This window comes from Mycteria americana, chromosome 2, assembly GCF_035582795.1.
Source record: "Mycteria americana isolate JAX WOST 10 ecotype Jacksonville Zoo and Gardens chromosome 2, USCA_MyAme_1.0, whole genome shotgun sequence".
NCBI lineage: Eukaryota > Metazoa > Chordata > Aves > Ciconiiformes > Ciconiidae > Mycteria > Mycteria americana.
The window spans coordinates 16462687-16483213 of NC_134366.1; the positions used below are offsets into that span (position 1 = coordinate 16462687).

The 20527-nt window shown below is 40.6% G+C and overlaps 2 protein-coding genes across 4 annotated transcripts in view; both read left to right on the forward strand.

Moving 5' to 3' along the window:
• The window catches only part of ITGB1 (integrin subunit beta 1), a 387977-nt gene that overhangs the window by 200959 nt on the left and 166491 nt on the right, over window positions 1–20527 (forward strand). The window lies entirely within an intron of this gene.
• The window catches only part of NRP1 (neuropilin 1), a 114358-nt gene that overhangs the window by 38770 nt on the left and 55061 nt on the right, over window positions 1–20527 (forward strand). For all 3 annotated transcript variants that reach the window (XM_075492478.1, XM_075492479.1, XM_075492480.1), the window contains exons 4-5: window positions 8091–8272; window positions 12990–13217. In XM_075492478.1, coding sequence (XP_075348593.1) covers window positions 8091–8272; window positions 12990–13217 — 410 coding nt within the window. The remainder of the gene's footprint in view (window positions 1–8090; window positions 8273–12989; window positions 13218–20527) is intronic.

Sequence of the window (20527 nt, forward strand, 5' to 3'; positions counted from 1 at the left end):
CATGAGTCTCTGTATGCAAGTAATTTCGTCTAGCTCTCCTACAGAAATCACACAAATGTATTTGTGAGACTGTGTGAGACTTTGCAGCCCCTTCTTCCAGTCATTCTATGGCTTAACAAAACTTCCAAGTTACGAGCCGCTGTTAAGAAGCTTTATTCGAAACCCACAGAAGCCGTTGGGAATCGTTCCATTATTTCAGGAGGAGCTAGACTGGGCTCTTACATTTAAACATGGTATCTGGCTATCTAGGCTTTGTTCCTTGCTGTTTGCAAAATTTCTGGGAGACTGTTGGCACTCAGTCTCTCTCTTCCGTCTCCACATATGTAAAATGAGAATGACAACTTTACCTCAGAGGAATGTTGCAAAGCTTCACTTATAAACAGATTGGCATACTTGGATGAAGTTGCTCAACTAACGAGAAGTTTTCTGATTGATGAGCATCTCTTGGGAGGTCATAAAAACAAAAACAAAACTGTATAATTGAGTTTTTGGAAATAATTTTTTTTTGCTTACAAGGGCCTACTCTTATGCAAGATGACTGCTTGTGCCATCTTTTTTCTCCCTTTTATCACCTAGAATATCTTTCCAAATCTAATCGTGTCAAATTAGTGGCTAAATACCAAACTAAGCCAAGGCATAACCCTCACACCTGAAATGTCCGTATGAAAGAATATAAAGCTTGAGATATAGTGAGTAATATGAAAATTACTTTAATTTTTTTTTTTTCCCCAGTTTCTTAAGGCCTTAGCTGGCTCAATGTAGATAAAGTAGCTATGAAACAACCAGTAAAAATTAGACTGCATTTTATTTTGTGAAGAACACTGGAAAGTTGGCAAGAGGTAAGGTTTTGCAGTGAAATAGGGAGGTGAACAAGTTGTAAATGACTCTAATATCTTCCAGATGGCATATTTTACTTGGGAACTGAATTTAGAGTAATTAGAGGCATGTGAATTTCCTATAAATACTAAACTTCACCAGTTTGACACGAGAAAGCTCCTTCGTCTCTGAAGTCTTTAAACTGCTAAGTGTTTCTTTTTTCCCCACTTAAAGTGGAAGTCATGGATTTGTAAATTTGTCTTATTTGACAGACAGAAATCTTTTTTCCATGAAAAGAGAGCATTTTTCTATGCCAGAAAGTTATGAACTGAAGTTTCTCACTGAAGAGGTTTAAAATTGAATGTTTCTTCCCAGAAGAGGTTTTCATTTTGATGTACTGGGATCATTATATTATAATTTATTACAGTATGTGGCAAGCAGTGAAATCAGTGGAGTTTGCCCTAACTTCGAGATCGGATCTTTTCATTGGTAAAATGCTTTTTGCAGATAGATATGCTGAAGACCTTAGCAGATGAATTTTGCTTTTACTTCCCGTAGGACGTTGCAATACTAAAATGGCAAAACCTGGTCCACAACCTCTGATTCTTCTTAATTTTCTGCATGACATTGTTACATTCATTCCCGGAGTGAATCCTGGTGTTGACATTTCTGTTGAAGAATTTTCCAGGTTTTATTTGGTGTAAATAGAATAGAACTAAGTAAATACAAGGTAAAATATTCTGTCACCACTTGCACCCTCTTTAGCCATATATCAATGTAAACTGGCTCAGATCCATTGACATAAAGGGGCTAATCTCATTTGCAGCAGCTAAAGATCTGTCTACTGTTCTCAGCAGAGCTGTATAGATAAAAGTGCAGATATAATCTTGCTTATTTAGTTCAGATCTTCAGTTCTGCCAGTCCCAGGTATTTAAAAGGCATGAGCCAAACAACCAGAAGCATGTGATAAGATGAAGGATAATCAGATTTTAAAATAGTAGTGATTATTTTTATTACTTCTGGGTTTTGAACTTTTATTGGCTAAGGTACGTTGTATTTCAAATTCCTCTGTTCAGCAGAGAATTAAAAGCTTAATTTTAAAATGAAAGGGCAAATCGCAAAGCATTAGATGATTCCAGAAACCAGTGTAATAACAAAACTGTTGCTAACATTAGTCGCAATCAAACTGTTACAGTGAGTAACTGTAGATCTTCATCGATGTCTTTGTTACATCTTTTCTCTTTTTCAGGACAACATTGTCTTGTACTAAAATAGACCCTCACTAGTTCATTCTTAATGGCGACCCAGTGTCAGTTAATGGCATTAGTAAATTACTGAACAGTGGCCAAATCCCAATGGCCTTATTCCCAGAAATCTCTTAGGCTGACAGGACCTTTGTATGAGTAACTTCAGTGAATTTTGGCCCTGGGTGAAGACCATAAAAACACCAGCTCACAAAAGACCAATGGAAACAAAGGCCCCCCAAACCGACAGGGATTTCAGTAAATTACAAATCGTTAATCGATTACAAATTGCGTATTTGAATATCCAGCACTTGAGAGAACTGTGGGATTCAGCTGATGTGTTGTCTCCCTTAGGGGGCTTCATCCACACCATGAATCCAGTACAAGCAAAACCAGTTTAAAAGCCTCCTGCCGTGGGCACTGGCTCCCGCCTCCCCCTTTCTCACGGAGTTTGCACTGCCTGGCTGGAGCTAATTCAACTGTTTGCGCGTCCACACTCGGAGAAATGATCTGTTGGGCTTTTTAATAGGTTTAAGAAAGGGAGAAAGAGAGAAAGAAAGGAGGAATAAAAAAAAAAGGTCACTTCACTCGTGCTGTCAAAGACACGTCCACACCAACAGTTGACTTGGCAGGATGGAGAAAGACTTCTCCATTGAGAAGACCGCGGTGTGTGATGGGAGCGAGCAGCCAGGCAGCAATGCACCACGCAGGACCCCGTGGCACCAAGCACACTGGGAAGGGGCTAAAAAAGCACAAAAGCCCCGCAGTTCCCTGCAGTTCCCGTGCGTCCCGGTGCTCAGGGGGTACCCGTGCCCTGCCTAGGCCTGGTGGCTGGCTGCAGACGCGGCAGTCGCCCGGGGTCCTCCAAGGGCCACGTGCTGCTTTCACCTCCGCCAAGGCGTGTTTTGAGGAGTTATATCCCCTCCGTGCGGACACCTGCGCTGAGCTGCCAGGACAGGCTGGCCGGGCTCCGCAGGAGGGGGCTGCCCCTTCAACGCCCGCTAGACGGGTCGCCTTGCCGGCGTGGGGCACAGGAGGCCCGGAGAGCAGTCAGGCTGCACGGAGGCTCGGGTGGAGAGCAGCCCGACAGACGCTGAGGTTACAGGCAGAAAAACAGCCCGTTTGGGGCTGTGCTTCATTTTTTTATTTTTAACAGCGTGTACTTCTTTTTCTTGTTGCTAATAAACTGGGATTAAGGTTGGTGTCCCTCGAGTGCCTGCAGTTCTTAAGCTTTTAGCTCCAGGATACAGATCGCCTTGTGCCACAAGCACGGCAGTAAATCCCACACTGCTAACCCTCAGTCACTAATGGGGCACAAATCCATGGTGCAGAACAACTCGAAACTCTTTATTTAGATTTCCTCTTGCAATGCCTTCTGTTCAGCTAAAATGGAGCCTTGCGAGGAATTAAAAAAAAAAATCTTTATAAAATAAAAGCAAAAGAAAGATACATGCTAAGAAGCAAATTCTCAGAACCCAAGATAGTCTGACCAGGGTGGATAATTCACGTCAGGGAGAGATTTAGCAGCTTGGTGGAAGTGGAACCAGAGTGATAAAAGAAACAGAGAGGTGGCAAATCTTTTAATTCTAACAGGTGAATAACCAAAATACTCACGACCACCCTATAGATGTATATCATAGTAGGCTGCAGAAAAATATGGCATATTCAGATGTCGAGTATAGTTGTATACACATCACTGGTTGTTTCATAAGGTAAAATGGCAGATATTTAGATTTCAGCTGGCTTCTGCATATGTCTTGGGAAGGAATTTTTTTAGGCAAAAGGCGTAAGATCTCGCTGCCCTAATAAGAGGAAAGCGTGTAGAAGCGGAGCGTAGCTTGGCAGAGAGGCTGGCTTCAGCAGCAGGCAGGGCTTCCCAGCACTTTCACTTCACTCTCTGCAGTACGAGGTGCTATGGTGCACTTCAGGGGTCGCCAGTATGTTCAGAACTGAAACCAGACGTAAGCACTGCTATCACCTACTAGAGACTGGAAAGAGAAAATTCAGCAAAATCTGTATTCTGCAGCTGTTTATGTTTTTCATTGCCCAGTGCTCATTTTATAGGTATTGCTTGGCCTTTTCCTCAAACACGTAACTTACACTTTCCAGAAAAAAAGAGCAAGTTTTTTGCAATTCCTTCAAGAATTTGTAGAGGAATTCTAGATTCCCTCATCTTTCCAATGGGAATCTGTCCCAGACATTGTTTTACTGAACCATAAAATTAGGACCGTCTAGTAACGGCATGTTCAGGCAGCGGCTGGGCGGAGCGGGGGGAGCCTGCTAGCTCTGCAGTGCGTTTCAGCAGGCTCCCACCCGAGAGCCACGCATGGTCCTTGCACACCACAGAGGGTGCAAACAGAAAGAAAACAAACATGGGATACCCAGGAAGACCCAGACAAGCAAAAAGGGAATGCTTTGTGCATCGTGGCATAGTGGCTCCGTGAACATGTCCGCTGATTACCCCTTCTTCTGGGCAGGCTTCTCCTATTTTCGCACATGAACTCGTGCTCTAGTCTTCCACCTGAAACTACACTCAATGGTTAGCGCCATGTTTATATTTACATCGCTGTGCCATAAACCCTAAAGGACTATAACATTACAAGAAATATTTGCCACACCATTGGCAGCAGTAACTGAGCGAAGAATTGCCAAGTGGGAAATGCAAATTTGCAAACTCAGTATTCTGGGCTGCGCGCCAAGACTGTCTGGGCGCTGCGGAGGTGACACATTCAGTCTCCTCACAGGGATGCCAATGTGCCAACTGCATCCCTGGCACAACATCTTCTCCTGACAAACTTATGGAGAAGAACTGCTCCCAAGTCCAGAGGGAGATGCAAGCTGCTTTCTGAGCTTCCTTGGCAGCAGCTCCATTTTCAAGTTGTGACTGTACTTTCTCCTATTTACAAGAACAGTTGCTTGTGATACACTGTGGTCTCTGGTAGGATTTTGAAAAGTGCAAAAATGACAGCAGGACATTGGTTTCCAAGTATAAACTAGTAAAATCCAGAGTAATTTCATTTCCCTAAGAAAAAAATAATATAGATACTCACTTAGAGCAGCCCAGATATCAGATGTTGCCGCCAGTGTGGGAGCTTCCAAGACCATTTGTTAGCTGCCAAGTGAAAGGCATGATCCGTAGAATATGAAGGTTGTAGGGCTGATCTCTAAAGTTTCCCCTTTTCAAATCATACTTCGTACCTATTGTCTTACAGCTAAACTTCTTTTCTGTCTGTCAGTAATTTTTCAAAGCAAAAGAAAAAAATTGAAAAATCTTCCAGTCTTCCACAGGGCTGCATGACCTGTAACTTGCAAAATCCATTAGAAGACAGCCTTTTAGTAACCAAATTGTGTCATTTACAATTGCACAGCAGCCAGAAAGAGCACCATAAATTACAATTCTGTCACTATAAGGGACAATGGAAAGGTGCGGGCAGGCTATCGCTATAAAGGAGGAAACCTAGGAGAGTGATAGAATTTAATTTGAATATTTTTTGCTGAATTTTCTTCATATAGTAGCAGGATTGGTACTTACAGGTTAATTTTTTTGTTGTTGTATACGAAAGACTTAGTAAGACTATAGAAGGTTGTTTATTTTTAAGGTGTAGCAGACTAAAAATACTGAATTCAAACCTTTGGGGTTTTTTTTTCTCTTATTTATACATGAAGTAAAAAAGCATGTAAAAATGTGCTTGGCATTTTTAGGTAAAATTTTTCATATAATTTAATAATTCAGAAATAGGGTTCTTCTTGATATTCATTCGAAAAATTATCTACTGTTGAGGCTTGAGCAATGAATGGTGCCTGGGAAACTGGTGAAATAATGACATCATGGAAAGAAGAGCAAAGACTGTCATTCAGATGCTGTGATTTTATGTGGTTACTCTTTCTCTCTAACAAGCAGTTAATTATTCGGAGAAAGGTTGTCTTGTTAAAAATTCTCGACATTCATTTTTCCCTAATGTATAAAAACTAGCAGCCTGCATTCCTGAGTACTTCCAATAGGTTTTGCAGGGAACCTAGAGCTGGTATTCTTAAGGATATTTCTAAAGAAAAAAAAAAAACCCAAAGAAAAACAATTCTGAGGTCTTTTTACCACTCTCCTCCCAACTTTCAAATCCCGTTATACATACATCATAAAGAAATTATAGAAAGAACAGAAGTCTAATTTAAAAAAAATGCAGGCTACTTAAAGTATCTGTAAAATTATCTCAGAAATGAACATTTCCACTTTGTATTTCCACCAATCTGAAATGGGACAGTGAAGCTAACTAGCTGAGCAATTGCTACTAGAAAAATCAAATACATAAGAGGAAATGCAGTTAACACAATATTTCACATATGTTAATGCTTACAGTTCCATCAGTGTCAGCTTTATTTTCTACTTGATATACACCAAAGCTGGCACACAAATTTAACTGATGAGGTAATGTCATTTTCAATTTAAGGAGCCTTAAGCTGTCCACTTTAACTAGTGATATCATCTTTGCAGTTGTCTCACGGGGCTTCATGTAAACATAAGTAATGTGCCCTGAACGGTTTGGAGCAGAGTTGTTAAAAATGACATTGGTCATCATGAAGACATTTTTTTCCTTTGATCTCTTTAAAAATGTCAGACACACTTTATTGTCCTGTCATTTTTAGCTCTTCCTTGTATATTAATATGCTCGGAACATTTCAGTGAACGTAACAGTAGAATAAAGGTCTAAACAAATTAATGGCAACATTTTAATGTCAGTTGTAGTAGGATAATGAAAAGTAAATGAGATTGTCTGGCTAACAGCAACTTGCTAAATAAAACGGCAGCACGGCTGAGACACAAAGGCGCGGGGGTAGAGAAAAGCCTTTCACCGCAGTCCGAAAGAGGCCCAGAGCTCAACCCAGCCTCCAAATGCCACCACCTTTTAGGAAAAGATTAAACTGATTCTACAAATTGTGTCTGCTCCTCCTTCCTGTCCGGCGTTGAGTGAAATCATCTGCTAATAAAACTTAAAACCAGACCTGTCTCCGCACCTGCAGCTTCTGCCTCTCCGTGACTCTCGTTCTCATTTGTATTCTCTGGGCTGGCTCAGTGCACCAGGCTGCTGGGCTCCCTCAGCCCGCTGAAGCCACATCTGTCAGACCAAGCCTGCACATTGGCATCTCTGGTGACAGGGCTGAGGAACCCTAACGTGACTGTTGCTCCCGGGCAACCTTTTACCACCAGGCATTATTGCATATTATATACCTTTTCTTATCAAGTCCTCTTGGAATTTCTTGATTCCTCCAGGAATCAAGCAAGTAACCAGGGGAGGATTTAGCCCAGCCTGTTCAGTAACCACATGCTGTACAAGTATGAATATTTTAATGTGCGCTTCTTGATTCAAATACCCAAGCGAAGATGATTTGTAATGAAACAAGTTTTGTCTGAGAAAAAACAAGTGCTGTGACTGACGTGTGGATTTTGTGATTTGCTCCAAACTATTTGTCCAGCTAACAAGGAAAATAACAGATTTTTCTACCACTGATCTGAAACATGGTGGAGTTTTGAACAAAATCTAATGTTTAGGGATTTATTTATTATTCTGTGGACATATGTTTGGAGGACAGCATATGGAAATCAAAGTATTGTTCATAAAGAGCTCCAGCCAAAAAGACATTTTTGAATTCATAACAGAACTTCACAGTTTGAAAAGAATGCTATGCATTATGTATTGATAACAACACTACACAGACAAAGGAACACAATTTAATAATACAGAATTGTGCTCATGAGATTTCCTTTTTTTTTGTTAATTGGTTACTTTAGCTGACATTGTCTGCAAGCATAATGGACACCATTCTTCCTAATAGTTCCATGTTGCCAGATGATGTCTACAGACATAATGTAGTCCATTTTAATTATTTCATTTTGCTTACATCTTTCAGCATAATGCATTTTCCAAGCAAGCTAGCATTTTTCTTGATTATCTATGTTGTGTTATGGTTTCTAAATTAATTAGGTCTCCTTCTTTCCTGGAAGTTAAAAGTTTCTTCCTTCCATTTATCTACCAGGTATGATTATGTTGAAGTCATTGATGGAGATAATGCTGAAGGACGCTTATGGGGAAAGTACTGTGGAAAAATTGCTCCCCCTCCTTTAGTGTCTTCGGGACCATATCTTTTTATTAAATTTGTTTCCGACTATGAGACACATGGAGCAGGATTTTCTATCCGTTACGAAGTTTTCAAAAGAGGTGAGAAACAATTCATTGTTATATAGCTCATAACCTGTGATTTTTGCTTTCATCAAAAAGTTCACCATAATTCTTTGGGATGTGGGGAATACATGAAAATGCTTGAAAGAGAAATTGTATTACCCTTGTCATTCCAAGGTGGGGCATGTATTCAATGGGTGTAAATCATTATGAGTCCAATGGGTCAGCTGTATCTGAGGATTGACTCCTCTGGGTGTAATGTGATAGTCTTCATCAGCTGTTTGTTTCGACCTTCTTAAAACCATTAGCTTTCTTCTTTTTTTTTCCCTTCCTTTTTTTTTTTTTTTTTGTGATAATAATTGCTGTATGATTTACAATGTTGCTGCCTTAACAGCACTGTGACCTTCTGAGTCCCTGACTTATTTTGGTTAGTGTTTTGCTCTGCATTCCCAAGAGATGGCTGTGGGCTCAGAAAGGACCAGAGTACACATGGGCAGCAGATGATGTTGCTGTTGCTTTCACAAATCATGTTTGGGAGGTAAAGGAGAGGAGAAGCTCAGACTGTTCACAGGCATGTCCTGCTGGATGCTTGTGCCAGGAGCTCAGTGCTGGTGAGCACAGAGAGCTGTATGGGGCACAGAGAAAGCCCAGAGAAACAAACAGTCCAGGATTAGCCAGACCTGTAGACAGTCCCTCTTTGATAACTCTCTTTCTGAGTCAATAGCTAGAAGGGGAGTAAGATCTTTTTTTTTGGCATACACCTGTCCTATAGCTTGATGGAGATAAATAATTCATATATTTCATGCCTGGAGAATAGAGGACCAAAACTCATAATATACAGAAAAACAATAAGCTTAACTTTACCCTCAAAAATATTGACTTCAACATCAATGTTTAGGGTCATATTCACAAAAGCAGCTCAAAACTCCAAATTTCCAATACACACCACTCCTAGACAGTGCCCCATTTTCGGAACCAGTTCAAGTCCCTTTTACACACCTAAACCAGAGCCAGATTTTCAGCTGCGTTAGCACACGCGCTTGGTGGCAGCTGTACTGTTAATGAGGAGAAGCACAGTAGTGAAGTCTCTTTTCTATTGCATGCTATTGCTGCTCTGCACAGTGCTAATTGGGGCCACAGACCTCTTGTTCACCATCTTCCCTGCCTGTAAATCCACTTTTGGCTCCCAGAAATTATTTTGGTGACCTTCAGGGTCACATTTTTTGAAAGAACTCAGCATCCAAATGACACCAAGCTTTCCTGAAAAAATATCTCTATTTGTTTTGGTGCCTTTAGGAGGCTAAACTCTTGAAACTGTGTCCTGAAGTTTCTGAAGTTTCTCATTGCTTATATATACAGTACCATCTTTCGTAAAGAACAAGGCTGAAACACAAGAACAAGTGAAAGAATGACCTGTGAAACAATCTATTTTAGCAACGGAGCGTTTTCAAGAAAAAAGCTTTTATTTATTTCCTAATAGTGTAGTGGCAACTCAGAGCTCTGACAGGAATGTTGTTTTTATTTCCTTGTGTGGTCATTTACATCTCTCAGTGATGCACATTAACCGTGGTAAGATGGCATTATGAATGTGATTTTACACACACAGAAGTCAGGAAACTCAAAATTATGGCTCCCAGAGCAACTTTAACTCTAGTTCTTTCCACATAAACTGTATATTAAGGCAGGAAAGTTATCACCAGGTACAGTGTTAGAAATGCTGTGTGTACACAAAGGATACAAGTTATAGTTGCTGTGGGAACACAGCCTTTTTTAACTTTTGAATTAATGCATATATGCTATTCCAAATTTACATTTTAATTTCTGTACCAAATAAAGCTGACCAGTTTACCCTGTTATGCCGGTGAAGCTCAGTTGCTCACACCAGACTAATATGCTTCATTTTAGCATATTCACAGCTTAGCTCATCATTTCCCAGGTATGAGAAGTATTAAAATGATCCCAAGCCCAAGGTCCTGTGATGCTGAGCTGAAGCCTGATCTGCATTCCAGCACACAGTGTATTTTTGCCCATTATTCCTTTGAGAGCATCCTTAGTTTTTGAAAAGAAAAACTACTTTATGCTACCTGTGTCCTAAGCTGAATTCTAAACCGGATGCTTAAAATGCCACACACCATGGAAGTTGTAAGGAGAGACCAGCACACGTAATAACTGTGATAAATGTAGTATGGGCTTTGAGAGTAGGAGCTGCTTTTAATTCTCATCCAGCTCCTTAGCCAGAAAGACACTGAAGAAGTTGAATTCCAGACTAAAACATGAAACCCATATTGCCCAGTGCTTACCCCATCTGCAATGTTCATCATTTTGGCTCCGTCAGCCAGCCTATCTGAGGATGAATGAGTAGTCTATTCGCTAGAAGAGGATCTACACAGTTCACATTCAACATTCCTAACTTCGGTCGCCTAAATTTATGGTGTAAACTGAAAGAAAAGACAGTGTCAGCCAGGAAGGCAAATTACTTTCTGGCTCCGTAACACCTACAGAAAGCGAGTGAAATTATCTCCAGTATCATCTCTTTCTCTTTCTTTGCTCTCTCTTTTGCCTCCTGTCTCTTTCCTTCAGCTCGTCTCTCTTCCTTTATTACATCCACATGCACACATGTAGTTTCTCCACCTCAGAAGCATCTATTCTGTCCGGTCTCTGCTAGAACCTTTTCTGCCAGTTTTCCATGAACATCGCCCTATGAGTTCCTCGTAGCCTCAGTGATCATTTCATTCCTGGAGTTCCTTCGCAGTGTCAATAAAGGGTCAAAATCTGTGGAGGGCATTTTAGTGAGGCAGCTCTTCTGAAAACAGTTTTTGTTTCTTGCACCAGATTGACTTGAACGTGTTTAAAATAAAGCAAGCTGGTATTGAGATACCATGTGTGAGTGTAAGGAGCCTGACGATTGTGCACTCACAGAGCCAGGATCTGGCTGTATTTAATAAAGCAATAATGATTCTGGCTTACATTTTATATTGCATCTTTTATTGGATTCCAAGAGGAGTACAGAGCACTTTATGCTATGAATGGCATAGCAAAGCTATTTTATCCTGGAACAGCAGCTACTGGTGGGAGTGAGGAGCAACAACCAGCATATAATCCTCCTATACATGACAAGGAGACAAGGGAATGACAGGGAGAGAAGAGAAATATCCGACTAATGTGTAAGGGGGCGATTTAATTATAGGCAAAATGTAATTTCCCAAATTGGAATGGGTCAGGTTGCGTGAGCATTAATATCTACATCTTCCAAAATATGCCATGAAGTGTTCTGAATATTGATGTGATAGCTCAAGCATTTCCTATCAGTGTCTGCTGAAGGACAAAAATACCTGAACTGACTAAATTCATTCAGACCTCTCTCTTGCATGCTGAATTTAGCTGGGAGGTGGCCAAATCTGTGGGGGGTAATATGTTTGGCACATTCGCAAAGAAAACATTTTCTATGGTGAAATAGGAGTATTCATACATGCAACAAGCCAGACTGTTTTCCTTCAATGATCTGTGTTAAGCATTGGAAATCCTCTAAGGCTCCTGACTACTGTCTCTAAGGATGCTGAGCATCCTCATCCAAACCGGAACCTTGCACACACTCATCCCCCAGCACAACCTGTTGCAACCAAACTCTGTCGCCTGTGTCCTGCCTGTACTGCATGTCTGAACACCTTCAGCTGAGTCATCCTCCCCAAGCTCCCCAGGCCAGCTGCTATCCACCGATGCCCCAAATCCTGTAAATCACTTTCCATTAAATTGGGAGTGTCAAAAGTCAGAGAGAGAGGGGTACCGATGCTGACCCTGTGGGAGGATGTGTGGGCAGTGCCTGCGGCTGGCTCTGAGCACACCTGCAGATGTGGGATCCACAGAGAGGATTCCTGAGGGACCTAAATAAAGGAGAAATGCGATCTGTCAACGGGAGAGGGACACCAGTTTTAGTCCCCTCTATTCACAAAGGCAAATCCAGTGATCTGGCCCTTTATATCCTTGCATCTTTACTGCCACTTTCCTGCTCCACCAAGAGCGGTGTTTGGAGCATCCCGTTATGCCATGATGGGGACATCGGGGAAAGCTGGTGTGTCGATGTTGACATTAGGTGACTTCTAGCAACACTGCCTGTAATCACACAGTTTATCATGCCTGCACTAACAGCAACATTTTACTAGTGCACCTGTGTCAACACCACTCAGAATGAGTCACTCACCCTTGGTACATGTACGAATTACCTTTCACATTTAGTTTGTCAAGGAGGCATAGGTCACATCTGGCAGAGTTACTGAGTCAGTGCTCCAGGAATCTGAAACCACTACTCCCTCTACTGAATTCACTCACCCGCTTTCGTAAAAAATTCTATTTCACCAATAAAAGCCTGTCAGCCGTAAGATTTAAAGATTTGAGCTTGAAGGGGCTATAATTATTTCTCTAGGGCTCTGTCGAGATTTCTGCAGCTTACACTTTCATTGTTCCCACATGACTTTGTATTTGTCATAATTTTTTTCTAGAGCTGGTACAAGTTTTCATATTGTTCCATACAAATTGAAAACTGGAGATCAGACAGTATATGCGAATTGCACTTTAAAACCTGACTATCAATAATAGGAACAAGCTGGCTGAATGATTAATACAGTGATTAAAATGAGGTGTTTCATTGAAAAGCCACCTTTGCTGCTGGAGAGACAATACGACCTAATTTGTTTTCCAGCTAACTACTTTGCTTAGTAGCACAGCGTTAACCCAGGTGATTTTTCTCTTTCTTTTACAGGACCTGAATGTTCCAGAAACTTTACTTCGTCAAGTGGAGTGATAAAGTCCCCTGGATTCCCTGAAAAATATCCCAATAGCCTTGAATGCACTTATATTATCTTTGCACCAAAGATGTCAGAGATTATACTGGAATTTGAAAGCTTTGAGCTAGAACCTGATTCAAATACTCCAGGGGGAGTGTTCTGTCGCTATGACCGATTGGAAATCTGGGATGGATTCCCTGATGGTAAGAGAAAAATGGACTGTGATATGCATAACCATTACTCTGAAGTGGGCTGCAGAAGGCATATTCTCATTTTTTTAAATGTCATAGTAGAGAGGTCCTTGCTTGATTTATGTGAAACAAGTTGAATTAGAGAGAAATGGGGAAAATGCTCTGTAAATTCATTCATTAAAGCATATCACAGTGTGAATGATTTTTTTTATGAAATATGTTTAATTTTGAACAGTTGGCTTGGGAGAAACCTCTATTTTTAGAAGGAATATGTGATGGACCTCCTATGCTAAAATAAATTAAATATGAAGCCTTATAATGGGTCCCCAGACTTTCACAGCTAACACATGAGTATTGTCCAGAAATTTCCAACAACTTGCACAAATTGGACTTCAGGTACTAACCCTCCAGCTTGAGGAGGAACTGGGTTACAGACCAGCTGTCAAAGCAGAGAATTTCTTTGCCAGAGAAAACCTGGTGTCCATACAACTGAAATCAGAGTGACTAAATGATTACCCAGGTCAGTAAACGGGCATCGAGTTATTCATTCAGGTGGCTTCGGTGATCGGGCGCTGCAGGGTTCCTCCCTTACAGTGCGCTCTCCTCCAGCAGCATAAGCAAATCCAAAGGTTTTATCTTAATTTGTTAATTTATAATCTCTGATTAGCTGGGCACATGTCAGAGTGGGTGTGTTGGGTACCCTTCTGGAACTTACTTCTCTGCCATCTCAGTAATTTTCCACTTAGTTGTTGGCCACGCTTGACCTTCTGCAAATTCACTAAGTGCATAGCTAGATATTAGCTAAGCCAATAGAGCCAGCGAGCCCTCGTTTCACCCTCCACCCAGTCTCATAGCCCTGTTTTACACTGAGACTGATGAACAAAATAGCTGCATGATTTCTCTATTTTTTTCATATATGGCAACGGGTCGCAAGATCCAAGTCCCCTCTAGGTAGGGCAGCCATGTACCAGTTCTCCAAGGACCCCAGCGTGATCGGCTGCAGCTCCAGCCTAAGAGGGACTGTTCAAGCTGAATGCCTAACCTTTAGGGAGCCCAAATGCCTGTATGAATTGTGCAAACAGCTCTGTAAAACTGGTTGTGATGCCCTTTTCACTGTTTCTGTGTATGGCATAAGCTGATAAAGAGAAGCATCTTGAAGCTGTCTTTTTTTCTTCTTAATTTTGTAACTGGTAGAAAAATTCAACGACTGAGGATTTATGTTGTTTGTGGTGGGCACTAATTACAGCTATTTCAGTTTTCCACTGGTGTGATAGCCCATATTAATAGATATTTTCTTTGCTTTTATGAACAGCAGTGGCAGTTTCTACAAACTGCTAATCCTACATTAATATTTCATTTAAATGAAAACATATAACTTAAGGAACATATTTTAATAATGCATTTAAACTTGCCTGTTTTCCTAGATAAATCCCCAATATAATTTTAATTAAAGCTTTTATTGATGCTGCAGTAAGTAGGTATGTGCTTTTTAACCTATATTTGTTTTTCCTTTTTGTTTTATGCTTAATGGGTTTATCATGGCTCTTTTCAATCCACTCCAATAAATAGTGAAGAAAGAGCCATAACAGTAGCTGAAAGACTATTTAGTATTTAATGCCTCAGTTAGGAAAACAGTATTGTAACACTACAATAATGATGTCTGGAACATTTAATAATAGGTTTATTTGTATATAGGCCAAATCTTTCCAAGCTGAATTCCTGTAGAACTTGCATTTAAACTGACATGTGAAAAGATGATCCAATCAATCAATTTATGTGTAATATTACCAAAAAGAAATGCATTATTTTTAGTGTCAGAGGGTTTCAAAGCGGTAATTTCCTGGTTCAAGAAAGTGACTGAGCCATACTGAAGAGCAATTAACAACAGGCATTATCAGCCTTCCAATTCCCTCACAAACTGTCTAAACCCAAAATGATCCTGACATCCAATAAGGGTGTTTACATGTTTGTAAATATTCAACTGAATTTGTAGACTAGAAAGAAATATTTCCTTAGATACAAACTATTGGAGGTTGCAGCGGTTGTAGGGAAATGTTTGCTACATCATTTCAGTGTCAGACGAACCTTAGCCAGCAGTCAGTCTCTCTTCTTTAGCTTAACATAACAAAGGCAGAGAGGACGTGATTGCTTCTCTATAAATGCATCACAGAATGAATCCCTGGGAGGGAGAAGAACTATTTCAGCCGAAGAGCAAAGCTGACACAGGAAGCCACTGGTATGACCTGGCCATAAACTGAAGGCAGAAATTAAAAGTTTCTAGATATCAAAAAGAGAGTATCCAGATAATCTTGCCAAAAAAAAAAAAAAAAAAGGAGAAAGGAAGGCAAAATAAATCTAATTTGCAACCACATGGGAGTAGTAAATTTCTGAAGAATATTAGACAGTATGGTTGCCTTTGATGAAGGGAGGTTCACCCACGGTGAGTCTTTCAGCCATTTGTCCATTTCCCTTTAGTCCGTGAAAAAATACTCTGAAGCTACAGCTACACTGTTAACTAAAACGGGGCCAAGGCTTGGTTGTGTGTACTCAGCTGCTGGCGTACTCCCTTGCACAATTTTAGCCCAGTCAGTTTGCACTTTTCCAGGCAATTCCTAAGCACGGTTTGGCGGACAGCAAAAGCTGGGGGTCATTCCCAACAGGCACATGGGGCATGGCCATCCTGCTTCAGAGGGAAGAGGCCTGCGGGAGCAAGCTGTGTCACACTGTTAGTCTGGTCCCAGGAACAGGCCCTGGCCGCCGGCTGCATGTCCGGAGGGTGGTTCCTGGCCTGCTCTGTTCGGTGATATAGACATAGCCATAAAAAAGGAAGCTATTTTGCTTTGTTGTACTGCATTGCTGCTCACATGCCCAGTTGTGTTAGAGGTTAAAGCCCCCGTTGCACTACACTGATATAAACGTGAAGTAGAAGGGTTTTTTAAATGTTTGGAAAAAATCATATCCTTCAATTCAAACCACAGCAACACAGCTGATGGCAGTTTTTAATAGGACACAGAGAACAGTTGGATGAAAAATAGTTGTGGCTGCAACCAGGGCAGAATTACATGGACAGCCTCCTGAACATGCTGCTCTCACCCAGTTCTGGAAACCAAGCATCAGTGTTTGAGCCAGGCACTGTCAGTGCCCCCATTCTCAGCAGAGAACAGCACCCCACTCTGATTTGTCTCCAACATCTACTTTAGGGCAGTTAATGGAGCTCTGGAGGTGCTTATCTCATTGACTGTACTGAGAGCTATGGATCACTAACTCAGACATAAACTTTAGGTACCTGGGTTAGAACAGATGAAACCCACCATAAGTGGAAGATGTTTTCACTGTAGAGTTTGATCAGCTACAGTCACTGGAGATCGGCAGGAAATGAATTTGCTGTTTTCTACAGTTGTGATTTTTTTTTTCCTTCCTCCCAAAAAAAACCAAAAAAAGAGAAATGTTCTCTTAAACAAATTTTCACAATGAGCTTTAAAAGGATATGTCAAAATCAATATGCTTCCATTTACATTTTGCTTCTACGTAATTGCCATTTTTCTGATGGAAAACAATTTTCTGTTAGACAATTTGCCAGCAACTATAACAGTCATTCACAAAGACGTTAATCCTGAAATGCTCTGTCACAATCATGGAGACCTCAGCCTACCTGGTTGTCCTTTTAGTGGATTGAATCTGGCAAGTGCTGAGTACTTGCGTCTTGATTCTGCAAAACGTGCTTATCTTTGAAGCATGTGAGCAGTTAGATTGACTTCAAAAGGAATTCACCGAGGACACTTACGGGTCTGAAGTTAAACACTGGTGTAAGTGTTTTGCTGGTTCAGGAGGGGAATGGTAGGCATTCAGTAATGCCTCAAACCTGGCATTTTGTTCCTGCATAACTGCATGCCAAGGGTACCCTTTGGTCTCTCCTTTAAAACAAAGCAATAAGTGAAACAAACCCTGGAGAATATTTGAGAACTACAGGTGCGTGTTGCAAATACTGTGCAGAAAAGGGACCATGGTCTGAAGGACATAACAGGTGGAGTTGGAGCAGGAGAGTGAGTAGATCACAGAATAGAAATATGTGATTTTGCATTAATAAACGAGACACCAAAAATGTCTTTGCCCAAGGCACAAATATACCTCAGCCAGTCTCGACTGAGAACAGTCCATTGATGACTTTGAAGAAAAATAGCCCACTCAAAACCAGGACTAGCTTAAGTGATGAATTGCACATATTCATCATGCAGCTCTCTTTGAAGCTCTATAGACTGTCTACTAGGGGCTCAAAAGTAATTTAAAGAAGTTTACGTATGGTTTGAGAATGACAGGCTGAGCATTGCTGCTTCGGTCAATACCACAAGAGCTTCCACTTAACTACAGAGCAAAACAGAATGCTTTACTTCAGTCATTAACATCAGTGCAAACGAAGGTTGCTGTTAATCTAGGTGTGTTTCTCCTCTGTTGCAGTTTCTTTCTACACTCTTGTGAGAAGCTGTTAAGACATAAGAGTATACACAAGCTCAGTGTAGGTGACTACTGGACTGTGAGGCTGGGATTAATTTTTCAGTTATTTTCTCTTTAGCATCCTAAATTATGTGCAAATGTTTTGTCAATAACAATCATACTGCTGTGAAAATACTGTTCACAGCACACCAGCATACTTCTAAAGACCAGCCTTAAAATTCAGTAAAATATCTAGTTAACATAATGTTTCTTTTAATATTTTAGAAGTCTGATATACCACTTTTCCTTGCTTGTGTTCTGTTGGGGTTTTTTTTTAACTGAATTTGAAAAGCAGATTTCCACTGGATGGACAAATGTGTATTTCAGTAAATCTCGAAATTTCCTGATACTGTTACTCTTTGTCCAGAAGGGCAAACAGTAGAAAAGAAGAGAAGAGTTAGTAAGGATAAGGTTTCTGTTTAGTCTTAAACAACCAGCCATATTCTATACGTTCCACACTCAGATCCTGTAAACCTTCAAACACACGTATTAAGAATAATCAAGGATTTATTCAAGTTCTAGAATTAGACTCTGCATGTTGGGAGAAGCTTGCAAAACAGGTTTCTTAGTTGCCCCTCCATCTTTTAACCTGAAAGTCACTCAGTTTTCCACTATATCATACTATGTCTGTCAAAAGAGGAGCCAAGGTCCCAGAAATAGCTACAGCATGGGCAGTCAAATGAACTAGCTGGCTCACAGAAATGCCTCTGTTCTGCAGGTAATGTAGCAGTGTCCTTGAGTGAGGATGTTTCCAAGTGACTCATATTTGGAGTAGGCCTTCCTAGGGGGTGCCGACAAAGTGACATGATGGTCTACAGGAAGAGGCTGCAAAGAGCTTTCTGGGCCTAAAGATTTTCAGCACCTGCCACCCTAAAATTCCCAGTTGGAACTGTATATGGTCTATTATGAAAGCCCATCTCGGTTCGTAAGGAAGGGTCAGGAAGATGGTTAAAAAAAGCAGTGGCGTAGTCTACCTAAGCAGACAGCAGTATCATCCCCCCGAAGGACTGCTCAGATGGTGTCCCCCACACAGCATTTATTTGATGTGGTGACACCTGAAACATATGATAATTTATTGTCATTCAAAAGTTTTCAAGACTTGAAAGGAAAAAAGGAGAACTTTGTGTTAGCTATTTATGTAAGAAGAATAAGAATCTCTATTTCATTCAGCCCTGCTCAGATCAATACTGTAACAGCTCAGTAGGCTAAGGTTTACATGTTGTGCAAAAAATTTCAATACCTCTTTGTGTCATATTCTGCAAGTTTTTAGCTCTTGCATCTACACAGCTAGCAAAAGGAATAGTACTGTGATAGCAGGGCCAATCTGTAGAAGACTGAAACGCAGAGTAACTAAATATGTCTTAAAAATTATAACCCAGTGAGTCATGGGGAATCTTAAAGCCTGTCTGCTTTAAACAAAGTTCTCTTCTGTTTGTCATTTCAAAGAGGCTTCCCTACAGGAAATGGGAGGAGGGAGGCTCAGAGTGCCATAACATGGTGGCCTTATCCTCCTTATTTTCTTGCAGTTCAGAGCAACATCAACAGCTATCATGTTGAAAGGCCATCATGGGAAAGAGCAGGATCAGAGCTGCTTGCACATAGAAAATGCAAAGAAAAAAAAAACCTACAGCAATTGGAGTAGGGGCATTATTTTGTGTTTTTACATAGTCACTAATGGTAACAGTCTAAAACAACTTTCTCATTCCAAATAATAAAACTGTAAAGCTTTAATGATTTCTAGGATGAGGAAGAATTCAACTCATCCCCTCTATAGGGTGTTTCATTCTATCAATACTGCATTGAACACCCCTGGTGGAAAAGGGCTGAACTGGCAGGTATTTTTGAATGCCATGGGATTGCCAACTGAAGACTAACTATGGCCAGAATATGGATAGAAAAGCACATGCTGGCAGCAAGAGCTATAACACCTGAGCCCCGTCTTTCTGGCAGCTCTAGGGCCTTACAGAAATGTGTAGCTTACATAATAAAGTTATTCCAAGCTGGAACTGTTTTACTTGTTGGAAAATGCCAATAAATGACTACAAAATTATGTTAGCTGAGGATTTTCTTTGAACTGTGAATAATTAGGATATATAAACATTTTATATGTTAAACTGAAAGTGAAATGGATTTCCTAGAGAAATGACAAGGTGTTAATTTAAGCCTGGAAAGCCAGTGGTGTAAGCATTAGAATGACGTCTTATGATTATTTTCATGATTGACTCCATGGATGGGTTTTAGCATTATCTCTTATTATTGTTTGTAAGCACAGATGTACCACTATTCAACAGCCTAGGGACCTATCTGTAGGGAATGCTCAAGTGCTAGAAGGCCACATATGTTGGTTGTGAATTGAGTAGCTTAATTAAGGAAAAAGATTATCTCACTGCACAGGAAATCCAGAAAAATATCAGGAACTGGTTTATACATTATTAACACTGAGAGAGATCATGTGTGTGTATGTGTGTGTGTTCGGTGACGTGGAGATATACTTAAGAAATCCTTGCTCTTTTGAAAGGATTAAGATTTTCATCTTGAATTCTTTTACAGTATTGTTTAATATCGAGCATATGGGCAAAAGATCCATGAGTGTGTGCTGAAAGCCTAAATAGGCAGGGATAAAGAGTCATTGGTCATAGCCTCAATATGAGTGCAAAACTGTTTTTTTAAGTTCGCTATAAAATTAACAGATTATCTGCAGTATTGAGCATAAAACGTGGAAGGTGCTGTTTGAACTCCTCTTCTCAGAGCATCTTGTAGGCTGGGTGGGCAAATCAGGCCATTCAGATGTCCTTGTCATAAATAGGTGCTTCAATCATACTTTGGAAAAT